This window comes from Strongylocentrotus purpuratus, unplaced genomic scaffold (genome assembly GCF_000002235.5).
Source record: "Strongylocentrotus purpuratus isolate Spur 01 unplaced genomic scaffold, Spur_5.0 spur5_scaffold_21, whole genome shotgun sequence".
Taxonomy (NCBI): domain Eukaryota; kingdom Metazoa; phylum Echinodermata; class Echinoidea; order Camarodonta; family Strongylocentrotidae; genus Strongylocentrotus; species Strongylocentrotus purpuratus.
The window spans coordinates 13881418-13901828 of NW_022145607.1; the positions used below are offsets into that span (position 1 = coordinate 13881418).

General features: G+C 36.3%; 1 protein-coding gene across 2 annotated transcripts in view; it reads left to right on the top strand.

Annotated features, from left to right (window-relative positions):
• Positions 1-13811, top strand: part of LOC591258 (Golgi-associated PDZ and coiled-coil motif-containing protein) — a 32559-nt gene extending 18748 nt beyond the window's left edge. Inside the window, exons 4-8 of one of the 2 annotated variants that reach the window (XM_011669053.2) lie at positions 3563-3728; positions 4268-4357; positions 5821-5985; positions 10868-10998; positions 12259-13811. In XM_011669053.2, coding sequence (XP_011667355.1) covers positions 3563-3728; positions 4268-4357; positions 5821-5985; positions 10868-10998; positions 12259-12901 — 1195 coding nt within the window. In that variant the 3' untranslated portion in view covers positions 12902-13811. Of the gene's footprint in view, positions 1-3562; positions 3729-4267; positions 4358-5820; positions 5986-10867; positions 10999-12255 lie in introns of both variants that reach the window. The other variant, XM_790829.5, reaches the window with a different exon arrangement.
• The last annotated feature ends 6600 nt before the right edge of the window (positions 13812-20411 follow it).

The following is a 20411-nucleotide window of genomic DNA, read 5'->3' on the forward strand; positions in this document are numbered from 1 at the left end:
AAAATTCATCTCTATTCCCTTGTATAATTCAATATCTTGTTGTTGTCAACCATCTCATTGTGCGTCATGTTGCACTTTTGACATTTTCCTCCCCCCAGCTTTCCACGTTTTATCTCGGAAGAGTCAGAACATGAATGATTTATCGACCAGCCCTGTTTACACTGGCCACTACGGACCTGAAGTACAAGTATAAGTTGAAGCACATGATTTGGAAGGGAACTTTTAAAAAAAATTGACTTACAATCAAGTGTACAATTTACAATTTTTCTCCATATATTCTATCTAGAACTAATTGTAAACTGCTGTTGATGGTAAAGATGTGATTGATTTAGGGTACATTTAATGAGATTTGATTGAAACTTGGTGACATACATACATGTACATGTATGTGTATAATTATGAGACAGTATTGATGTACATTAAATCTTCATGTTACAGGACACAGATCTGTGAAATGCGATCTCCAAAAGTTGTGTTGTCTGGTTTGTTCTGGTGCCGGTGCTGCATACAAAAAGAGCTCTGCATGTATTAACATACATGTAGCTCTCAAGATAATGGAAACGGCCATGGCTGAGCACTAAACATGTAATGTTAGATTGGCTAGCCGCCGTGAAGGTTGTACTTAATGTATGGGCTTTGAGGCACATATGTGTGCCAGGCAGAAAGAAGAAAAAAAGGGAGACAGTCTTGTATTTCAAAGACATTTATCATGCGTAGAGGCGCAATGTACATGTAGGATACCGGTAGATTGTGGATGAGCCACAAATTGATTGAAAGAGGAAGATGTAGGGGAGAAATTTGGAGGGATCTTGGCATCCAGCCTTGAGCTGTTCAAATCAGTGTCTCCTTTTTAGGCCTGCTCCTTTTAGAGATGTTTGTGGGTCCAGAATTCTAGGAATTAGCATAAAGAGCAATAACAACTCTGTAATTGTAATTTATCATTGAAGTCTCTTTATTGACAAGTCTCTTAATTGGCAAGTCTTGAAATCACTATTTTCATGTCAACAATTATGTCTGAGTAGAAAATGGAAGTAATTGGTGTCTGTTTGAGGAGGAAAAGCTGATTTATTTTAGACCTTAGGAAAGCTCTTCTTTATATACAGTATATAGAGAAACCTCTTAAAAACAAGCAAAAGACAGAGTAGAAACTATTTTACCTGGAAGGTTGGGGATGAAAAGTTATACCGGGTGTCCTGCAAAATGTGGAGTGCTCTTTTTAATACATATATGTACTGTACAATGGATGTGTCTTTTCACATTTTGCTGCACATTTTGCTGCACATGGTGATTTTTGAAGCGGTGTACTGAGTTACAGTGTGTATTAAAGTGCTTGAACGGAGCTTCCAACTCTTCATTTGTGCAGCTTTTAGTGGCTCATTTGTGGGAATATGTGCACAGCCACACAAGGCACTTTATATGCACTTTCCACTCTTTGTAAATGTTACCTTGTTTAATAGCAGCCTGCACAATGCCTTGCCGGTCTTAGCTGTGCATATTAAAGGTACTATGTCCCTTTTGCAGCCAACCTCAAATGCTGTAGAACTTTGCAGGAAAATATGAATATGTCATGTATGTCCTATCTGTGAAATTTAAACGTTAGCAGTGTCCTCATATTCAAATTATGCAAGGAAACCTGTTTACTTGCTAGACTTCACTGTCAGACACTATTGAGTGACTGACTGGATTTTTTTCTTCTTAATTGGTAATAACATACATGAAAAGAGTTGTGGGTACATGAGCATTTGTCTACATCAATAACCCACTTCTTGTGATGGCCAAGATTAAACTGATTGAATCTTTGCGCAGCATAAAACGTATGACAATTCGGTACAATTGTCTGAAAATCAAGACTATTACTTTTGGGCTCTATAGCCCTAAAGTCGATTTGACAACTAATACTCATTATTTTCCCACTTGAAGACATTTTCAAGCCCAACCTTTTTTAGGGAAGTTTTAAATTAGTATTATCTTTCAAATGCAGTTGGAATTTAACTTTTTCATTTTTTTGGCCTGCAAATGGGACATAGTCCCTTTAAGGCTGTATGGAAATGTGTTCAAAGTGTCAAATTAAAGTGTGTGCCTACAGACTTTTAGCTACCAGTGATGAATTGCAATTTCTAAGTTAAAATGGGCTTCCCGTTCCATATTTTCAAATTTCTACATGTAGCTACTAGTTTGTCCTCATACTCAAGCTACATGTATTTTATGATCATCAGAGCTGCAGTATCTTGGAGCTTCCCAGAGCTACTTGTAAATCACTCACTTTTCCTATGTTTTTTTTCTTCCACCGCCGAGCCTCCCTTTCGTGGACAACCCATTCTTTCAATTTAGATTCATTAGGTTGTGAGATCTACATACAATGTGTTTGATGATAGGAAGATGGGATTTCTTGGGCGATGCAGAAAACAGATGCAAATCTGGCAAAGGAAGGAAACATGGAGGGGGTGATTGGGAAAAATGAAGGCTAACTGTATTTTTAGGGTTGACTTTGATGTTTGAACAGCTCATTTTTTTTAGAGAACCCAGTACTTTCAAAAACATTCATTATAAAATATTCCATCACTTTATCTCTATCAAACATGTAAGCATGCTCAGGTTCCTCTAATTATGTGGTTGGTAGTACTATCATTTCATTGTTGTATTAGTCCTTCATGCCTTGTTCTATCAATAGGATGAAATCATTTCTTTATGAACTCAAGATGACTGCATCATCCGATAGCTTTACAAACACCTATACAAATACACTGCCTTTGTTTAAAATCATCAACAATTCATATCATATCAGTCAAGCCAGCAAATGGTTTATTCTCTTCACTTGTCATACAAAAGTGCATTTTTGTAATGCAATTACACTGCAAACGGTATTGGCATTAATTTTAAAACGGCTCCTTTTGATTTGGCGTATCTACATTTACATTTATATAATCAGGAATTGCATGAGGACAATAGGGTGTTATGGAACATTACAAATCAATTTTTGCTCCTTTCTCCTGCGAATTAGAAAGATATAAAGTTCAAGGTTTTTCACTGGGGTAGAAACTGTATGCACTCAAGGTCACCAATCATTGTCAACTTTCCATCCATTAAATATGCAGACTGCTCAGTAAAACGGTATCGGATGAAATTGGAATGTGTCACTTTCAATACAACTTTGTCATGCATCGAGTTGGGAGAGTTTAATTAAATGTCGTCAGGTAAACATCCCTCTTCCTGGTTACCATGACTTTAGATGGTTGGCGGTCTAATGTGCTGTGAAACGGGGTGATTACGAGCATTAAGGAGCAAATATTGGAAATGTGTTTATGACAGGTTTTCCCCACGATTCAACCAATTAATTTGAAATCCTTTTTTCTTCATTAACTTCACCATGAATAAAAAAGATATGATCTACGTTGGAGGATCACTAACTTTTCTGATAAAATTGGAAAATAGAGTGAATTGACTTTGCACATATTTGCAAGTATGTCTATGTATTGCACTCATACTAATTTGAATAAAGTATGATTTGATGACGACTTTATCTAACCTATTACACTATCTCCTTCTTCTTTTTATATCATAGGATCCAACAGATTCAGCTCCTTGGTCGCGACCTTCGAGGACCAGAGCACGATAAGCTGTGGAATCAACTAGAGGCAGAGATCCACCTTCACAGACACAAGACAGTCATCCGGGCCTGTAGAGGGCGCCGTGCAACCAGGAGGCATGTCCCGCAGCCAGAGGGTCATGTGAGTATGGAGGTCAAGGTCAAATAGAAAGGTTAAAGTAAATGATGATTTGCCATGGATGGTAGTCCAAAGATCTTTTCAGCATCAGAACTTCTCACTTTCTTGCAATACATCTAGTATGGACTTCCCAGTAGCTACATGTAGAAGGTTCTGAACTTGTTTATGACTAAATTACCCCTCCCCCCTTAATGCAGAAACTCCCAGGTTGCTGTAGGCCTTTGATTAAGATAAAAGATCCATGGAAAGGATATTCTGATACATACATGTAGTTGGAGGGTCCATCATGAGACTGAGATATTTTGCTATTAAAGATGAAACTGGTAATGTCAATTGAGAAAGTTTTTCTGTAAAATATGTATGTGCATCTTCCCATTAAGATAAAAAAATATTTGCTTTAGCAAATTTGCCAGATGTATGTGCTTCGTCAATTGTCATTTTTAAATTCTTGGCTACATGTACCTGTACTGTTCACAATTATACAGTATATAAAAAGAGATACAATTTGACATATGACTGTAAATTATTTGCTTTTCATACAGGATACTGCTATTAACAACAGAGGAGTTGGTGATATAAGGACGGTAACATTGGTGAAAGAACCAGAGGAAGGCCTAGGAATGTCCATAACAGTAAGGCTCATGTATATTTTTGTAAAAACAGATTCATAGCCCAAAACATTGATGGCAAAATCTCACTTAAATTGTATCATAATATGGAAGAGGATTTCATTTAAAACACAATACTGCAAGGATTTTCAAAACAAATGTGTTAGAAGTTGAATATTGATGAAAGAATACAAAATTTAGGTTTTTTGCAAACACAGAAAACCCCAATTATGTATTCTTTTTATCCATATTTGTCTTCAAACACATTTTTTTTTTCCGAGGGGGGGGGGGGGGTGGGGTAATTTTTGCACAAGTGTGTCTTAAATGACACCCTCTATCACATTCTCATACTATTTCACTTAAAGTGAAATTTTGCCATCAAATTTTTGGCGAATAAGGTGCTCTCAACACTTCAGAGGGGCTTTAAAAAGAATCAAATATTGATAGTAAATATGCCTCTCACATTAGGATGTCCCTCCTTAAGCCCTGCAATTAATTGTGGTTACACAGAAATAACAGAATGAAAGCATTTACTCCTTCTATTATTGATAACCTTTGCTCACGCAGGGCCTTTGCTGTGGAATTTCCTCCCTCAAGAGACTCGTAATAATAGATCAGTTGAAGTGTTTACAAAAAAAAATCATCAGCTTATAATTAATTATTCTGTCAATTTTGTGTTCTACCATACTTCTCCTCCTTTGTTCATAATGCAGATGCTTTTATGTGTTCTTTTTTTTATTTATTTCACAAGTGTGCCTTTAGCATTTGATTCCAAGTGGATTTTGCACCTTACAAACCTGATATATCATTATTCATTATTATTGTATCCGTCAAGAAGAGGATTACTTCCTTTGATACAGCAATGATACCCCAGGTCCACCGTGTCACATTTCTTGTGTCTGCTCTACTGGCCATATATTTCAACAAATTTTGTTCAGATTTTCATACACGATACTGCTATTAACAACAGAGGTGTATCATGGGCAAATCTGGACACCTAATTTTATTGATGGTGCCCAGTTTCTAAAACTTTTATTAGGCCAATGGCCATAATATATTTATGGTGGGTGTCTACCGTAAATGGGTATGTTACATCCTCACATTTATATTGTAAAACAAGGATTTACTAACATAGTCAAATTATTTGCAAAATTTTTAACAAAGTTGGTTTCTGATGACCTGAAATCTTGCCCAATGTTTTCCCGACATAGCAACAGATATTGTATGCAGACAAGATTCCAAGTATTGTAGCTCATTCATTAATTACATGTCAATGGAATAATTTGTGACTAGGTCGCCAGGAAAGAAACATCCATACTTTTGAATATGTTGTAAAACAGTGTATTCACTGGAGAATGAATTCCTTTGTTTCCGTTGGCTGTAATATAGTAGGCAATGGGCCAAGTGGTGTGTTCCAGTGTGTGCCATGAAAAAGAACAATCACTGACTTCCATCTCTGTTCATCTCTTCTCTTCTTCTCTTTGCAGGGCGGTAAGGAACACGGTGTTCCCATCCTGATCTCTGAGATACATCCCAATCTCCCTGCCGACCGTTGCCAAGAGCTCTACGTGGGTGATGCCATCCTCTCGGTCAACGGCATCAATCTCCTTGACATGAAGCATGCTGATGCTGTGGAGATACTCTCACAGCAGGTGGGTTTTGATTTGATTTCTATATCATATTTTAAACATACATATTTTAAACATATATATTTTAAACATACATATTTTAACCATACATAATTTCCATCAGTGTGATATAATTTGTGTTTCAAAGTACAAAACATGATACTCACACTGTATCAAACATAGACAAAACATAGAAGAATATTACTCATGATAGAGAGGGATGTACTGTGTAAGCAACTATTATTAATTAAACTAACCTAAACTGATCTAAACTAAACTAACAGCCTATTTGTAGAGGTGTTGTGGTCATGTGGATACGTCACCGGACTGTCGAGTCCCGCCGCGGCACGAATGTCCTTTGCCAAGACATTGATCTACATTTGCCACACTCAACCCAGGTGAGGTAAATGAGTACCTGGTAGGATTATTCCTTGAAATGCACTGTGCGCTGATAAAGCTGCCGGAGTTAAAGCTAGGGTATTAAAGTCCAAAGCTCTTTGGAAGCGCATAGAGATGTTATTTCATGACGTATTATGCGCTATACAAGAACTGAACTATTACTATTATTATTATAGTATTATATGAAACATAATGAAGAGAGAGAACGACTTGTTTTAAACTTTGTTTCCCCTCAGAGTCTCATTAGTTTTAAGTGAACTAATCACCAAAATGTGTTTTGGCCTTAGTATAAGGGGTTCCATGTAGTTATACTGTATTCAACATGTATGTGCTTCAAATATTGCTTTTCCAAAGCGATTTGACAATTTAAATACATTCTCAGTGAACAGATACATATCTTTTTGAGTAGACTAGTTAATGCATGTGTACGCATTTAGATACAATGGGACACGCATTAAACCCAATTCCTATTTGGGTACGAGCCTTATACGCTGGGTTTTATGTTATCCCTTATCAACTTTGTAGTCCTCAAACGCTTACCTACAGAATGCCAGGTAACTTTTTTGTGACGTTGATTTACTTTCTAGCTATGCACAAATGTCTTATTAACTCTTAAGCTGCCCCCATGCAATGCACCCAGTGCCACAGTGCTAATCCCTATTGTGCCAGCCACTAATCTCCTGTGTGCCAAGTTAATTTAGGGTTGGTTCAAGTGCGTGTAGTTTAAATTGTTATTATGTTTGATCCACTATAACATCTCATCTGTAAATTGTATTAAAAAGAATTGTACCTTAAAGTTGTATAAAATTTAACCCTCTTTCTGTTGATACCAATATCATTTCATGAATCTGTAATTTTGGTAAAGTAAATAAGCACTATCAGTGAGTTGTCAAACCAATCTGTTGTCTCATTTCCCGCACACAATCTGAGGGGCCATGATTAAAACTGACAAATTTGATGATAAAATATCGCAATTTTCTCAGGAAAATCCAATGTAACGGTATATGTGAAGCACGCAAAATCAAAACAGCAATAAACCCCTTCCACAAATACAGTAAGCACTAGCTGTTTGCGCCCGTTAAACGGGCGCTCTTTGATGTGGCAGCCATTTTGCGTTCGTCCGCGGCATCAAACTTTTCAGCCTTTAGCTTCCGTAAAGATTGACATATATAACAATTCTATTTACAATTGTATTTATAATTGATTTCATCATGAAATAAGCTAATAAATATCAAATTAAGACTTGACTGATTTAAATTTAGAATATTATATTTTAATTAAAAATAAGCTAATAAATATCAAATAAAGACTTGACTGATTTAAATTTAAAATAGACCTATTATATTTTAATTAAAAATATTGATTGATATTCATAAATTTCTGTGTTTGCGTGGCGAGCTTCTTTTCGGTCATTTTCTTCGCGTACGCAAGAAATACAGCTCCGTTATTCATGAATGAGGTATCAAGTTGACCGGAATCATTGTCCGAATACCTGTAAGAAACGTCAATTAAATATATCAACCGGTTCAATTTAAAAAAATAAAATAAAAAAATTCACTTCAGCTCAGAAAATACAGCATCTGCTGCAATTACGGCCGGTTTTAAGCCCCAGAGTTCTGGGGAAGAAAAGGGCTAGAGATAGCTATGATTACTGATTAATTTTTTCCATTAAACATCACATCCTATTTCTACTACATCACATATACATGTATATATAAGGTCTAGGCCTAGAATCTAGACGATTTTTATAACGCTGTTTGACCATGAATGACGCACCGTTTTGATGAAGGAACTGTATCATAGTAAAAGTATTCTATCCAGCTATAGACAATGCCAATGGCTATGTTTTTAAACGACCGTCTGATTTTCTTGTGAAAACTTTACTTTGAAAAATGATTATCGAAATTTAGCATACAACTATACATGGACAGAATAATCACAATCTAAGCTCAGGTTTCATACCTCTATAGTCACGAAACTATATTGAAATATAGGGGCAATAAGAGCAATTTCAAAATGTTGTCGAGTCTACTCTATAATAGCTCAGCTCAGCTCACCTCACCTCACACACAGTCACAGTTCCGACAGTGCTCGGCAGCAGTGGCGCACTGCACTGCCTGTGCCTCATGGCAGCTAGCTTGCAACTGAACTGTCAGTTACGATGAATTTCTTGTGAAAACTTTACTTTGAAGAATGATTTTCAATATTCAGTAAACATGAACAGGATAATACCAAAGTAACCCTGCTTGCATACCTCTATTCACGTAAACTATAATTTGATTAGAGTCAACCCACACACAGCGTGCTCTGTCTACAAATACGTTAGCGTGGATGTGTCTGGAAAGGACATTTTGCTGACCAAATCATACAGATACAGATATATAAATCACGGCAATCATCATAGAATCAAAGACGAAGCGACTGAGCTGTGCGTGTGACGGTGAGCGTAGAATCATCGCATACATTATACACGTACGTTCGTACACGCAGCAGGTCCGGCTGGCCTACAAAGCATATCATATAAAAAGACGCATAACACGGGTAAGCCCAACCCGTGAGAGCGTGCATTTCTTACATCCCCTCACCCGGGTGAGTCATCTGTTAATGTGTATTTCTCTTACATGCTACAAAGCGTATCCTATAGCAAGAGGCCTAAACTCGGGGTAAGCCACAACCGTTACTACGTGATGTGCTACATCCATTGACAGAGTAGATTCTCGTCCGCTGTGTGTCTCTTTGTTGATTGCACAGAGGGCGGATGCACGCCTTGCCGACTCGCTCTCGCGGGTTCGTCGCCTCCTTGCAATCCGCGACGCCCGCCGTGCCCTCGTCCGCCCGTCCTCCCCGGGACCCCGAAACCGCCTTTATCGACGTCGACGGCGACCACGACCGAAGATCGAACGGGGACGTGGCCAAATGGGTAGATTAAAACGTCGTCCGTCCGCGGGACCGCCCGGCGGCGACCGGGGGCGGGCGGGAGGGGAGATTTGGGCGCTGTAAAATGGACCCCAGATACCCCCCTCGACGCCTTAGAGTATTATTATATAGATTCATGCGTGCACGCAATGCGCATCGCACAATAGGCATAAACAATTAGCGTGTGTACTTATGCATGAAAATGTGTACGTGGCACGCGAGCGAATGAGAGTTTATGTGTGCATGGCAAGTCAACAGAAACCCTATTATGTGAGCGTGGCACGCCAGCGCATGCACAGAACAGTGTTCTTGGCACGATAAGAGTTAAGGTGATTTGTAAATTTTAAATCAGGGTTTATATCTGGTTTGGTTTGGGTTTTTTTTCCGTTTATATAAATTTAAATGAATACAATTTACAAATGAAGAATTAAGAATTAAAAAACGGCTGAAATGCTCTATTCAGAGCCATTATTAAAATGGCTCTGTTCTTCCTGGAGGCCTAATAGAGTCCTTTTTTCCCCTCAAGTCCCAAGTTGGTGTGATGGATTCATTTAGCTGAAGCATGGTGGCAGGCATTAAAGGGAAATCAAACGTTGATAGCAAGCTCATCTAATAGAGAGCAGAAAAATCAGAGAACTACACTGTACACTTGTGAAGGTCTGAACGAAATCGGACAAGAAAGTTATGAATGTCTGAAAGGAAACACGTTGGCCCGAATTTACAAAGCAAGGTTGGAGCTCAAACCTCCTTTTGTTCTTTACAAACCAGGTTTGTAAAAAACGCTTAAAACGCGTCATATGATGTACGAAAACCAAGGTTTGTCGACAAACCTCCTTTGTGAATTCGGGCCTGTATGTATGGGAATGTTAAATTGGAAATTAATGATATTTTTGTACATGACGAACAGGAGAGTTATCCATGACTATGCCACAATCCACTGACCAAACTGCCAATTAGAGATTGCAGAGACTTTGTAATCTCCAATTTCACACAATCATAACTATTTCATTATTGTTCCAATTTACTTCAAACTTGTGCCTTCCAGTTTTCTTTATTTTTCTGCCATCATAAAAAAATTAACTTATTTCAAGGTTTGGATTGCCCTTTAATAAGACCATGGGTGGTATTCCGGTAGCGCGTACTTAGTTAGTTCATACTTTTATGGAGTGCCTGTTGCAAACTAATTTACCCTGTACAGATTATTTTAATCCTTCAATGAAAAGTGTCCAAAAAATTAATGTTGCAATGAAATGGGAGGAAAAATATATTATGAGTATGAAGTAAATTTCAACAAAGTCTTTGGTGGATTATCTTTGTCATGAATATTGAAGGAGGAAGGTGAAACCTGGCATTCCATAGAAGTGTGAACTAAAATTCTTGTTTAGTCTGGACTTAGTCCCGGCTTAACTTATGAGAATACCACCCATGTTTTACTAGTCCTCTTTGTGCATAGATGTACATGTAGTACCTCCTTTTTAAACCAAACTTGGCATTTTTTTCTTTCTTTTTTGCCATTCATCATGTGTTGTTACTCTACCTTTGATATTTAAAATGATTTTGTCATCCTTCCTTCTCCCTTCTTTTATCACAGGATGGTGAGATCAAGCTGAAGGTCCAGTTTGTAGCTCCAGACTCTGACAGTGACGATGATGAGGAGGAGGATGAGGAAGATGATGAGGAGTATGAAGACGAGGAGGAAGCTTTCATGGAAAATGGGTACAGGTATGATCTTGGTATACACGTTACAGGCTTACAACGCACAAGCAATGACAAGGAAAATGTAGAGGACATGGGTAGGATAGGTCCCTGAGCAAGGCATTTTATATTCATTAGGTATATCTGTCGAGATCAGCTCGAGATTGCCAAATCGCCCGCTATTTCTGATTTGGGAAATAAGCCCAAAGTTACAAATCGGGTCTTCATCAGCGTTCACACATAATGTGAGTCTTCGGGCTGGTGAAGACGCACCAAACAAATAGCGGGATATTTTGCAAACTAGCCCAAGATATCTTTTGATGATTATCTCTACCAAATCTCCTGCTAATTGCAACTGCGGGCTGATGAAGACGCAAAGTAGCTGGATAATTTGCGATCTGGATAGTTAAAATAGCTGGTTGTTTGGCAATCTCAAGCTGATGGAAACAGGCCTATTGCTTCTCTCCTACCTAGTGATGGGAAAGTTAATGTGCTTGGATTAGCATGTGCACACCTGGATAATAAGGCGACAGACTGGAATGCTCCCTAGTCAGGTGGAGAGTCTGCGCTGGAAAGTGGAGAATCGTAATTGAATCCAGTGACGGTGGTAATGATAATGCTGTGGAGAGCTTTATAACAAACAGTAAGCACTCATAGCATTATTATTATCAAAAGATATATTAGTTTGTTTAAGAGCTAAAGGGAAGAAGGTAGAAGATGGCAGGTTTGCTGAATAGGCTACTTGAAAAGAGTTAAAAGCTATTGTTAATCTTTGAGAAGTAGCACCTCCTTGCCCCCAAAAGAGATGAAACACACGCACACAAAAAAAATACATGTAAGTTCTTAGAGATAGATGATGAAGAATCCTTAGCATTACACATCAGAGAGAAGAGGGGCTGTCGAGACAGGGAAAAATTTATAGTACGTTGTTATCAAGTTCTAGTGTGATGAATGCAATTTATTGTATATTTCTGGCCAAAGCACCGACTTTACAAATAATGTTTACCTTCAGGAATTCTGACAATTAATGCCTCAAAAGGGCAAAATAATATGTTTTTGTTTTTAAGACATATGTCCTATTACTCCTCTGTAATTTTCTGAAGTTGAACATTTCAGCAGATACAGGTCCATGTAGTTTAAAAGATAAACTTTACGAAAATTAGTTTTTGTAATGATCAAATAACACACTTATGGCAGGTTTGATAATGCTTTTATAATGTTTTTAGTGCTCTATCTGCAGTCTCGAGTTTTTACAAGGATTACCATTGTCTCCCATTTCCTCAGTAGATACAGATCAGCTTCAGAGGAGACGTTACCGAACGGACAGGAAGAGAAGCGTCCTCTACGGCAAGGCGCAGTCAACAAAACACCGCAGAGGACACCATCAAGTTCATCTCAATCAGGGCCCAGGCAGGATGCAAGCACCAATACCTCCACTACATCCACAGTAGCGACAAGTCCACCAACCCCTGAGCAACAGCAGGATAATGTCCAACAAGCTCCAATTTCATCTCCACGAAAGCAGCCTCAGGTATCGAGTTCTGCACCAGCAACTCCTGAAGAGCAAGCAAAGGACATTTTGGTTACCCCACAAAAACAGGCAGAGGCATCCTTACCACCAACTCCTGCAGCAAGCGCTCCAGCAGCTTCACAAGAGGCAGAGAGCAAGACGTCCAGCGAGGCGGAGCAGCAAGCGGAACAGGCAAAGAGCCCAGAGGCATCACCTGCAATGTCTGCAGGGTCTGCAACAAGTGGCACTTCGGAGGGTCAAAAGACACCATCGACCAGTCCCTCTAAAGATGACTCGGCCAAGTCTACTGGGACCATCAATTCACCCATGATGAACGTTGGTACCATGGCTGCACATGCCATCCAGTCATATAGCGGATACAGCGAGGAGGACGCAAGTGACCATGTCTTCTCTGGCTAAATTCTGCAAGACAGATGGTAGAGGACGAACGGTAGAGGACAAACACATAAAGATGCGATTTAGACAGAGCTTTCATGTATCGCTCGAGTTGATATAACCAGAAAGGCATTCCATCTGTGTACACTGCAAGGTCTTATTGTCAAACACACGTTAGCATCTGGAATCTAGATCAGATGGACCAGGCTCAACTAAATTGACCTGCTGAGAACTTGGGAAAGGACAGCGGTGTTACAGATTTTCTCTGTGATGCTATGGTAGGAGTTCATGTACCATTCAAAGAGTTGTGGTGTTCCACCCTTTGTGTAATTGTGTGACATGGTATCTGTGTACTATCTGAGAGACTTTGAAATGAAGTTGGATATGAATCATTTTAATGAAAAGATTATTACTCTAAAAATATGTGTCATGTTCTAGAACCTGTTTCCAAATTAAGTGTTCGTGAAGTAATAACCTGAGATATATGCTCCTATAGAAGTACATGATTAAGAGACGGATAATTTCCTTCTGCAAAGTTTGTATGATAACTTTATTAATACAAACAAATATTGTTAGAAAGGTCATTATGAAGGGTTATCTCTACTGCCCAAACATGATGGATATCTAGGATATTTCAACACATTCATGATAAGTCTGCTTCATTTCTATACATTTACACCAGAGATGACAGTTTGTTTTAGAGACAGGAATAATTAGCTGTGCTTTCATTGATGTATCTAAATGTTAATGCTGGTGGTGTAGATGTAGAAACTCATCAATATTTTCATGTATTCTGGAAATTATACAATGATAAATGGCAACTCAGAGTGTAGTTACCCCTTCGTTAAATTCACAAAGGTTATTTACTCTTCAAGCATCGGTAATACCTATAATTATCACTTAAAAGGTACTGTGTCCCATTTGCAGGTCAAAACAAAATGAAAAGGTTAAATTTCAACAGCATTTGAAAGATAATACTAATTTAGAACTTCCCTAAAAAAAGGGGGCTTGAAATTTGTTTAAATGGGAAAATAACGACTATTAGTTGTCGAATCGACTTACATGTAGGAGCTATAGAGCCAGTAAGTAATAGTCTGATTTTCAGACCAATGTACCGAATGGTCGTACGTTTTATGCTGTGCAAAGATTCATTCAGCTTAATTTTGGCCATTACAAGAAGTGGGTGATTGATGTAGACTTTACAGATTATTTGATGTATATTATTACCAAGGAAGAAAAAAAGCCAGTCAGTCACTCAATAGTGTCTGACAGTGAAGTCTAGCAAGTAAACAGATTTCCTTGCATAATTTGAACATTAGGAAACTGCTAACGTTTAAATTTCACAGATAGGACATACATGACATATTCATAATTCCTGCAAAGTTCTACAGAATTCGATGTTGGCTCCATATGTACATTCTGCATTAGAATTTGCCAATTTGATTATTAAATTATTATTTACATGTATGTGAGAAGTACATATATAATGATTTATTTTTTGTATTCAATATATTTCATAATCATTTAGGGTAGGATAGAATTTAAATATCAGATAGTATTACTAAATCCAAATCTATCACATAATTTAGAGGAAATGGGTGAAACCGGTTATTTAATAGGACATTATATTTATATATTTTGTTTGATGATGCAATATACCGATTTCTTTCTTTTTTTATCAACTTTTTGTCCAGAGTATGTTTTTTAACACTCACTGCTACCTTTTTTTAAGAAGAAGGAATATTTTATGCTTGCTGATCACTACATGATAAGATTTTAAAAAGTTACAATTCAGAGCCAGCGCTCATAATCATTACTTTCTGTTCTTTTATAATTTTAATGAATGAAATATAAAGTCCTTTCAAATGTATCATTTTTGTGCCTTGGTTTTAAATATAATTTCTACGCAATTTCTATGTTTTGACACTTTGACATCTCATTGAAAACAGGAATCAGGTATTAACAATAAAGCAACGCAAAACACAGTCTCATTGCACAGAATTAATTTGCCAATATTTTGTTTTTGTAAATCCACAGTGAATTGATTGTTTGAAACGTCAGATACGTACTTGTGTGGTCAGTTGTGATATATACATAATAAAAATGGATCAGTAGATGTTACGAGCCCTAAATGTACATGTATGTCCAAGCTGCCTCAGCTGCACAGCATTTTAAAGATTAATAATAATGTACCTGTGCCGCTGCTTTGCATAATACAAACAAAAATGAAAATCAAGGCTTGTAAATGTATCAGTACAACAATCTTTATATTTTGTACAGGACTACAATGTCTAATTCTAAATTTGTTGCTAAAGCCTCGGTCACAAATGCCATTACGAACGCTGACAAACGATTTTCAGACAATAGAAAAACAGGGAGATTCGTACAAAATTATCGTTGGTATGAAAGTTTGTGACCGTAGCATTAGATTTCTTTTAGCTTTTGTTTTTGTTAAAAGTGATTTTAATACCGTCCAACAAAACTGGTAGGTTTCTACTTGTCCACTTCAGTATAGCATAGCAGATACATCCTTCAGCATTGTCTATCAGTCCTTCATGTCTGTTAAACCTTGAATATGAAATACTTTTTGTAAATTAGTTTGAGTTGTGTATTTAAAGTCTTTTAAATAGGATTTTAATTTCAAGAGGCTTTCCAAGGAATATATATTTGATCAAAAGAACAGTTTTGTATTATTTTTGTAGCAAACAAATGCATTGCATGCATTACTCTTGTTAATTCATGATTTGAATATGATTTTGTGAATTCATATATATGTATGAAATAAATTTAGGAAATGTTGAACTTAAAAAGCAGCTTTATAAGAATTTAATATTAAATGAGTAGTATTGAGTACCCACTTACACGTTTGTAAAACAGAGATAACTGATTCTTAATCCGAGATACGGCTTGACAATCATGGTAGCGTACAACGAGACGGACTGGATGTGCATACAAAATGATAAAATAACACTAAAGCTATTGCACATGACTAGGGCCCTGTTTCATAAAACTTGTTATCGATTTCAGTAGCTTTTAACCGTTAATTCAGAGCTGCCAACCATTACGTTTTTCCTGGAATTATTATGTTTTTTAAATAACTATCTTTTTTTTTTACATACCGCACGTCAAACAACTGCCCTTAAATGTTGATTTGATCACAAATTCAATAGAATACTAACATTAAAACATCTTGAAGAGAAAAATATTCTCAAAAAGAATGAAACGCCGATAACACCAAAATAACAACAACAAAATATCTACTTGCAAATAAACTAGGTCCTAATATGGAAAAAACAGCATGAGGAATGGCAATTTCTGCATTGGAAGTGTGTCGCGCATTGTTTAAAAGGATTCCTTTTTTTGCTTGAAATTCCTTTTTTTTTTTTGCCATCATGGTTCCTTTTTTGGTCGCTCAAAGTTGGCAGCCCTGCGCTATTGTAACTTGTTGTCAGTAATGCGTGTTATAAAACAGGGCCCAGTAATGATCAGTTATTGCAGAATATTATCTTGAAAACTAGTCTCTGTATCATTACATGTAGGTTATCAGTGTTTCCACTTTCAATTAACTTCTGTCCCTGCGTAGCATAAATGGAATGGAAAATCACTATATAGCCATTTTTTATTTTTTGTTACATATAGTTATATTTGGTAATGTCTTCAATGCATGTGTGTGATGGTAGCATATAACCTAAGACATTGCATTTACATTAAACATTCCTTTTGACACAATGAAGGAACTCCATAATTATTTAGGACTGTACATGAAAAGAAGTAAAAGATTAATGCCAAAAGAAGTAAAAGACTGCGGCACAGAGTGTCTCAATATTACAGCTGCAATTCTCGAATATCAGCATTCCAGCCAAAATGGATACAGTTGGTCATTTCTGATTTCTGCCAAATGTGCTGTACAAATCATTAGGGCCATTTAACCAACAGGGAAGTTAACAGTTCTTGTTAAGCCATCGTCAGATATTATGTGAATGAAGATTTAAGTAAAGTGAATTCTTCATAACCTGAATTTTCATGAATAGGCTATTTTTGTAATGTAAATTGCATACATTATTTTTTTGCTAGGTAGGACAAACAAAATGGATTGCCCTACCTAAATAAATTTGTAATATAATTTTGCAAGTTGCATACCGACTATTGAAATTCAATTATTTGTAACAGGTGAATTAAATAATTTGTATCAAGGCATTTCACAAAGACTAAATTTAAAAAAAAGAGTCTTATTGTTATTGTGTTGCAATAATTTACAATTTTGATATATTTGGATGCCCCTAATGATGTAATATAAGCACTAGAAATACAAAACCCTTCTGCTCTCGAGAAATTGAATAATACAAAATTTACCTGTGCTTCCGGTAAATTTCAAATATTTCAAATAGCGCCTAAGGCCATTCCGTGGTAGCTGCGACCATGAAAATCTCAGGATATGCAGTTCCGATCTATAATTTCCAAACGGGAATAGCGAATCGGTTGATTGTAGTCCGGAAACATTGTTTTAAAGCTTAAGTAATACCAGTCTTGAGAGGGCGCTATACAACATAAAGAGTTTAACATTTACAATTTTATCACTTTAGACTCGATTTCAACCGCGACAACAATCATTGAATATTGTAAAATTGCATATGCTTCCAATATGTTTATTTGAACCAAATTCATGACCCCATACCAAAACTTGATGTATCAGCAAATTTTGGCAGTTGAATTATACTGAATTCTCTGGATGTCAATACAACACAAAATAAAAAGGACCTATTCAGAATGTTCTGAATAATGTTGGATTTTGCTGAGGCTGCAGGCTGAGGTTGAAATGTTAGTGCATGATGGGAAACTCTGAATTTGATGTAGAATATATGTTATATGGAAGATATGTATAACTGTATAACAAACTGTTGTGTGTCACATGATAGCCTATCAGCCAATTGGGTGCTCTCAAACGAATGCCCTATTCTTGTGTGTAATATCATGCTTCTGTATGGGCTTTCTAAAAGATGATGTCTTTGTAATTTGTAAGCAAATCTTTACTGGTATACATGTATTATTTATTTCAGAAATAAGAGTTTGATTCGCATTTCAAAGATTTTCCTGTTGATATAAAGTCCTTCCGAGCTTCATTAATTCTTCCAGTTTCAGTTACAATGAATATATAGTTTTGGTTTTTCTAGAAGTTGATTATATGGAGAAGAAAAATGTGCCCTTTCCAATGTATGTAAATACATTTAATAATGTTAAAGTTGGTGTCAGGCTGTTATGTCATTATACATGTATGTACAACATGTGCAGTATAGGGTCCACTCGCTATATGAATAATGGTCCTTACCCTGCAGTATAACACACACCAAAAATATGTTGTCTTGTTGTGAAGGGGATCATGCAGAAATAAGAATGTTCCTGAAAACAAAAGAAGAGAATAAATTTCAATATTGCCATGATTAAAAACAAACTCAAATCAAGGCGTTAAAATTATCCAGGGGTTAAAAAAAAATCTGTCAACAGAAACGCCATGAAAGGATAAAAACCCTCTAGTTCACCTCTTTGTAGCATATGGTATTGGGGGAATAAATCAGGTTGATTCTTATTTCTGCATCATCCCCCAAATATGTGATGTAGGGTGTGAAGTGTGCATATATGTGTGTGCATTGTGCAATACATTGATAAATAAGTATATATTCCAGTAGCATATCATTAGATCGCATTTTTGTATGAATATTGTAAGGTTGATGGTATTTATGGTGAGTCTCCATTAAATTATGTTTCTACATGTAAGTAGAAACATAAAGCAACAACATCTAGAATGTTACTAAAGTGCTTCTTTTTCCAGTATTTGAAAATATTAATTTCTAATAATTTACAGTAGTTCGTCTTTTGAAAATTCATGAATTTTGGCCTAAAAAGATGGGATTATTAACCCCTTGCCATTTTGTCACATTTCATGAATTGATCTGCAATGACATATTTTAAATAAACGGGGGTCATACAAAACATCTAGATAGAAAAGATATGAAAATGAGCCTTTCTGAAAATTCAGGAATTTTGCCAAAGACGATGGGCAACCCATTGCCACTTTTGTCAAATTCGTCTTTTTTCAACATTTCATGAAATGATCTGCAATAACATATTTTGAATTGACAGGGGTCCAAGAGATGAAAAGATATGAAAATAAGCCTTTTTGAATTGCCATTTTGTGTCAAAAAGTGTCATTTTTTAACATTTCATGAAATGATCTGACACAACATATTTTGAATAGACAGGGGTCCAAGAGATGAAAAGATATAAAAATAAGCCTTTTTGAAAATTCATGATTTTTGGCCAAAAAGATGGGCTAACCCCTTGCCATTTTTGTCAAAAAGTGTCATTTTTTAACATTTCATGAAATGATCTGCAATAAGATATTTTGAATAAACAGGGGTCCAAGAGATGAAAAGATATGAAAATAAGCCTTTTTGAAAGTTCATGATTTTTGAAAATTCATGATTTTTGGCCAAAAAGATGGGCTAACCCCTTGCCACTTTTGTCAAATTCGTCTTTTTTCAACATTTCATGAAATGATCTGCAATAACATATTTTGAATTGACAGGGATCCAAGAGATGAAAAGATATGAAAATAAGCCTTTTTGAAAATTCATGAATTTTGGCAAAAAAGATGGGCCCACCCCTTGCCATTTTTGTCAAAGAGTGTCATTTTTTAACATTTCATGAAATGATCTGCAACAACATATTTTGAATAGACAGGGGTCCAAGAGATGAAAAGATATGAAAATAAGCCTTTTTGAAAATTCATGATTTTTGGCCAAAAAGATGGGCTAACCCCTTGCCATTTTTGTCAAAAAGTGTCATTATTTCATATTTCATGAAATGATCTGCAATAACATATTTTGAATAGACAGGGGTCCAAGAGATGAAAAGATATGAAAATAAGCCTTTTTGAAAATTCATGAATTTTGGCCAAAAAGATGGGCTAACCCCTTGCCATTTTGTCAAAAAGTGTCATTATTTAACATTCCATAAAATGATCTGCAATAACATATTTTGAATAGACGGGGGTCCAAGAAATGAAAAGATATAAAAATAAGCCTTTTTGAAAATTCATGATTTTTGGCCAAAAAGATGGGCTAACCCCTTGCCATTTTTGTCAAAAAGTGTCATTATTTACCATTCCATAAAATGATCTGCAATAACATATTTTGAATAGACGGGGTCCAAGAGATGAAAAGATATGAAAATAAGCCTTTTTGAAAATTCATGAATTTTGGCCAAAAAGATGGGCTAACCCCTTGCCATTTTTGTCAAAAAGTGTCATTATTTCATATTTCATGAAATGATCTGCAATAACATATTTTGAATAGACAGAGGTCCAAGAGATGTAAAGATATGAAAATAAGCCTCTTTGAAAATTCATGAATTTTGGTCAAAAAGATGGGCTAACCCCTTGCCATTCTTGTCAAAAAATGTCATTTTTTAACATTTCATGAAATGATCTGCAATAACATATTTTGAATAGACAGAGGTCCAAGAGATGTAAAGATAT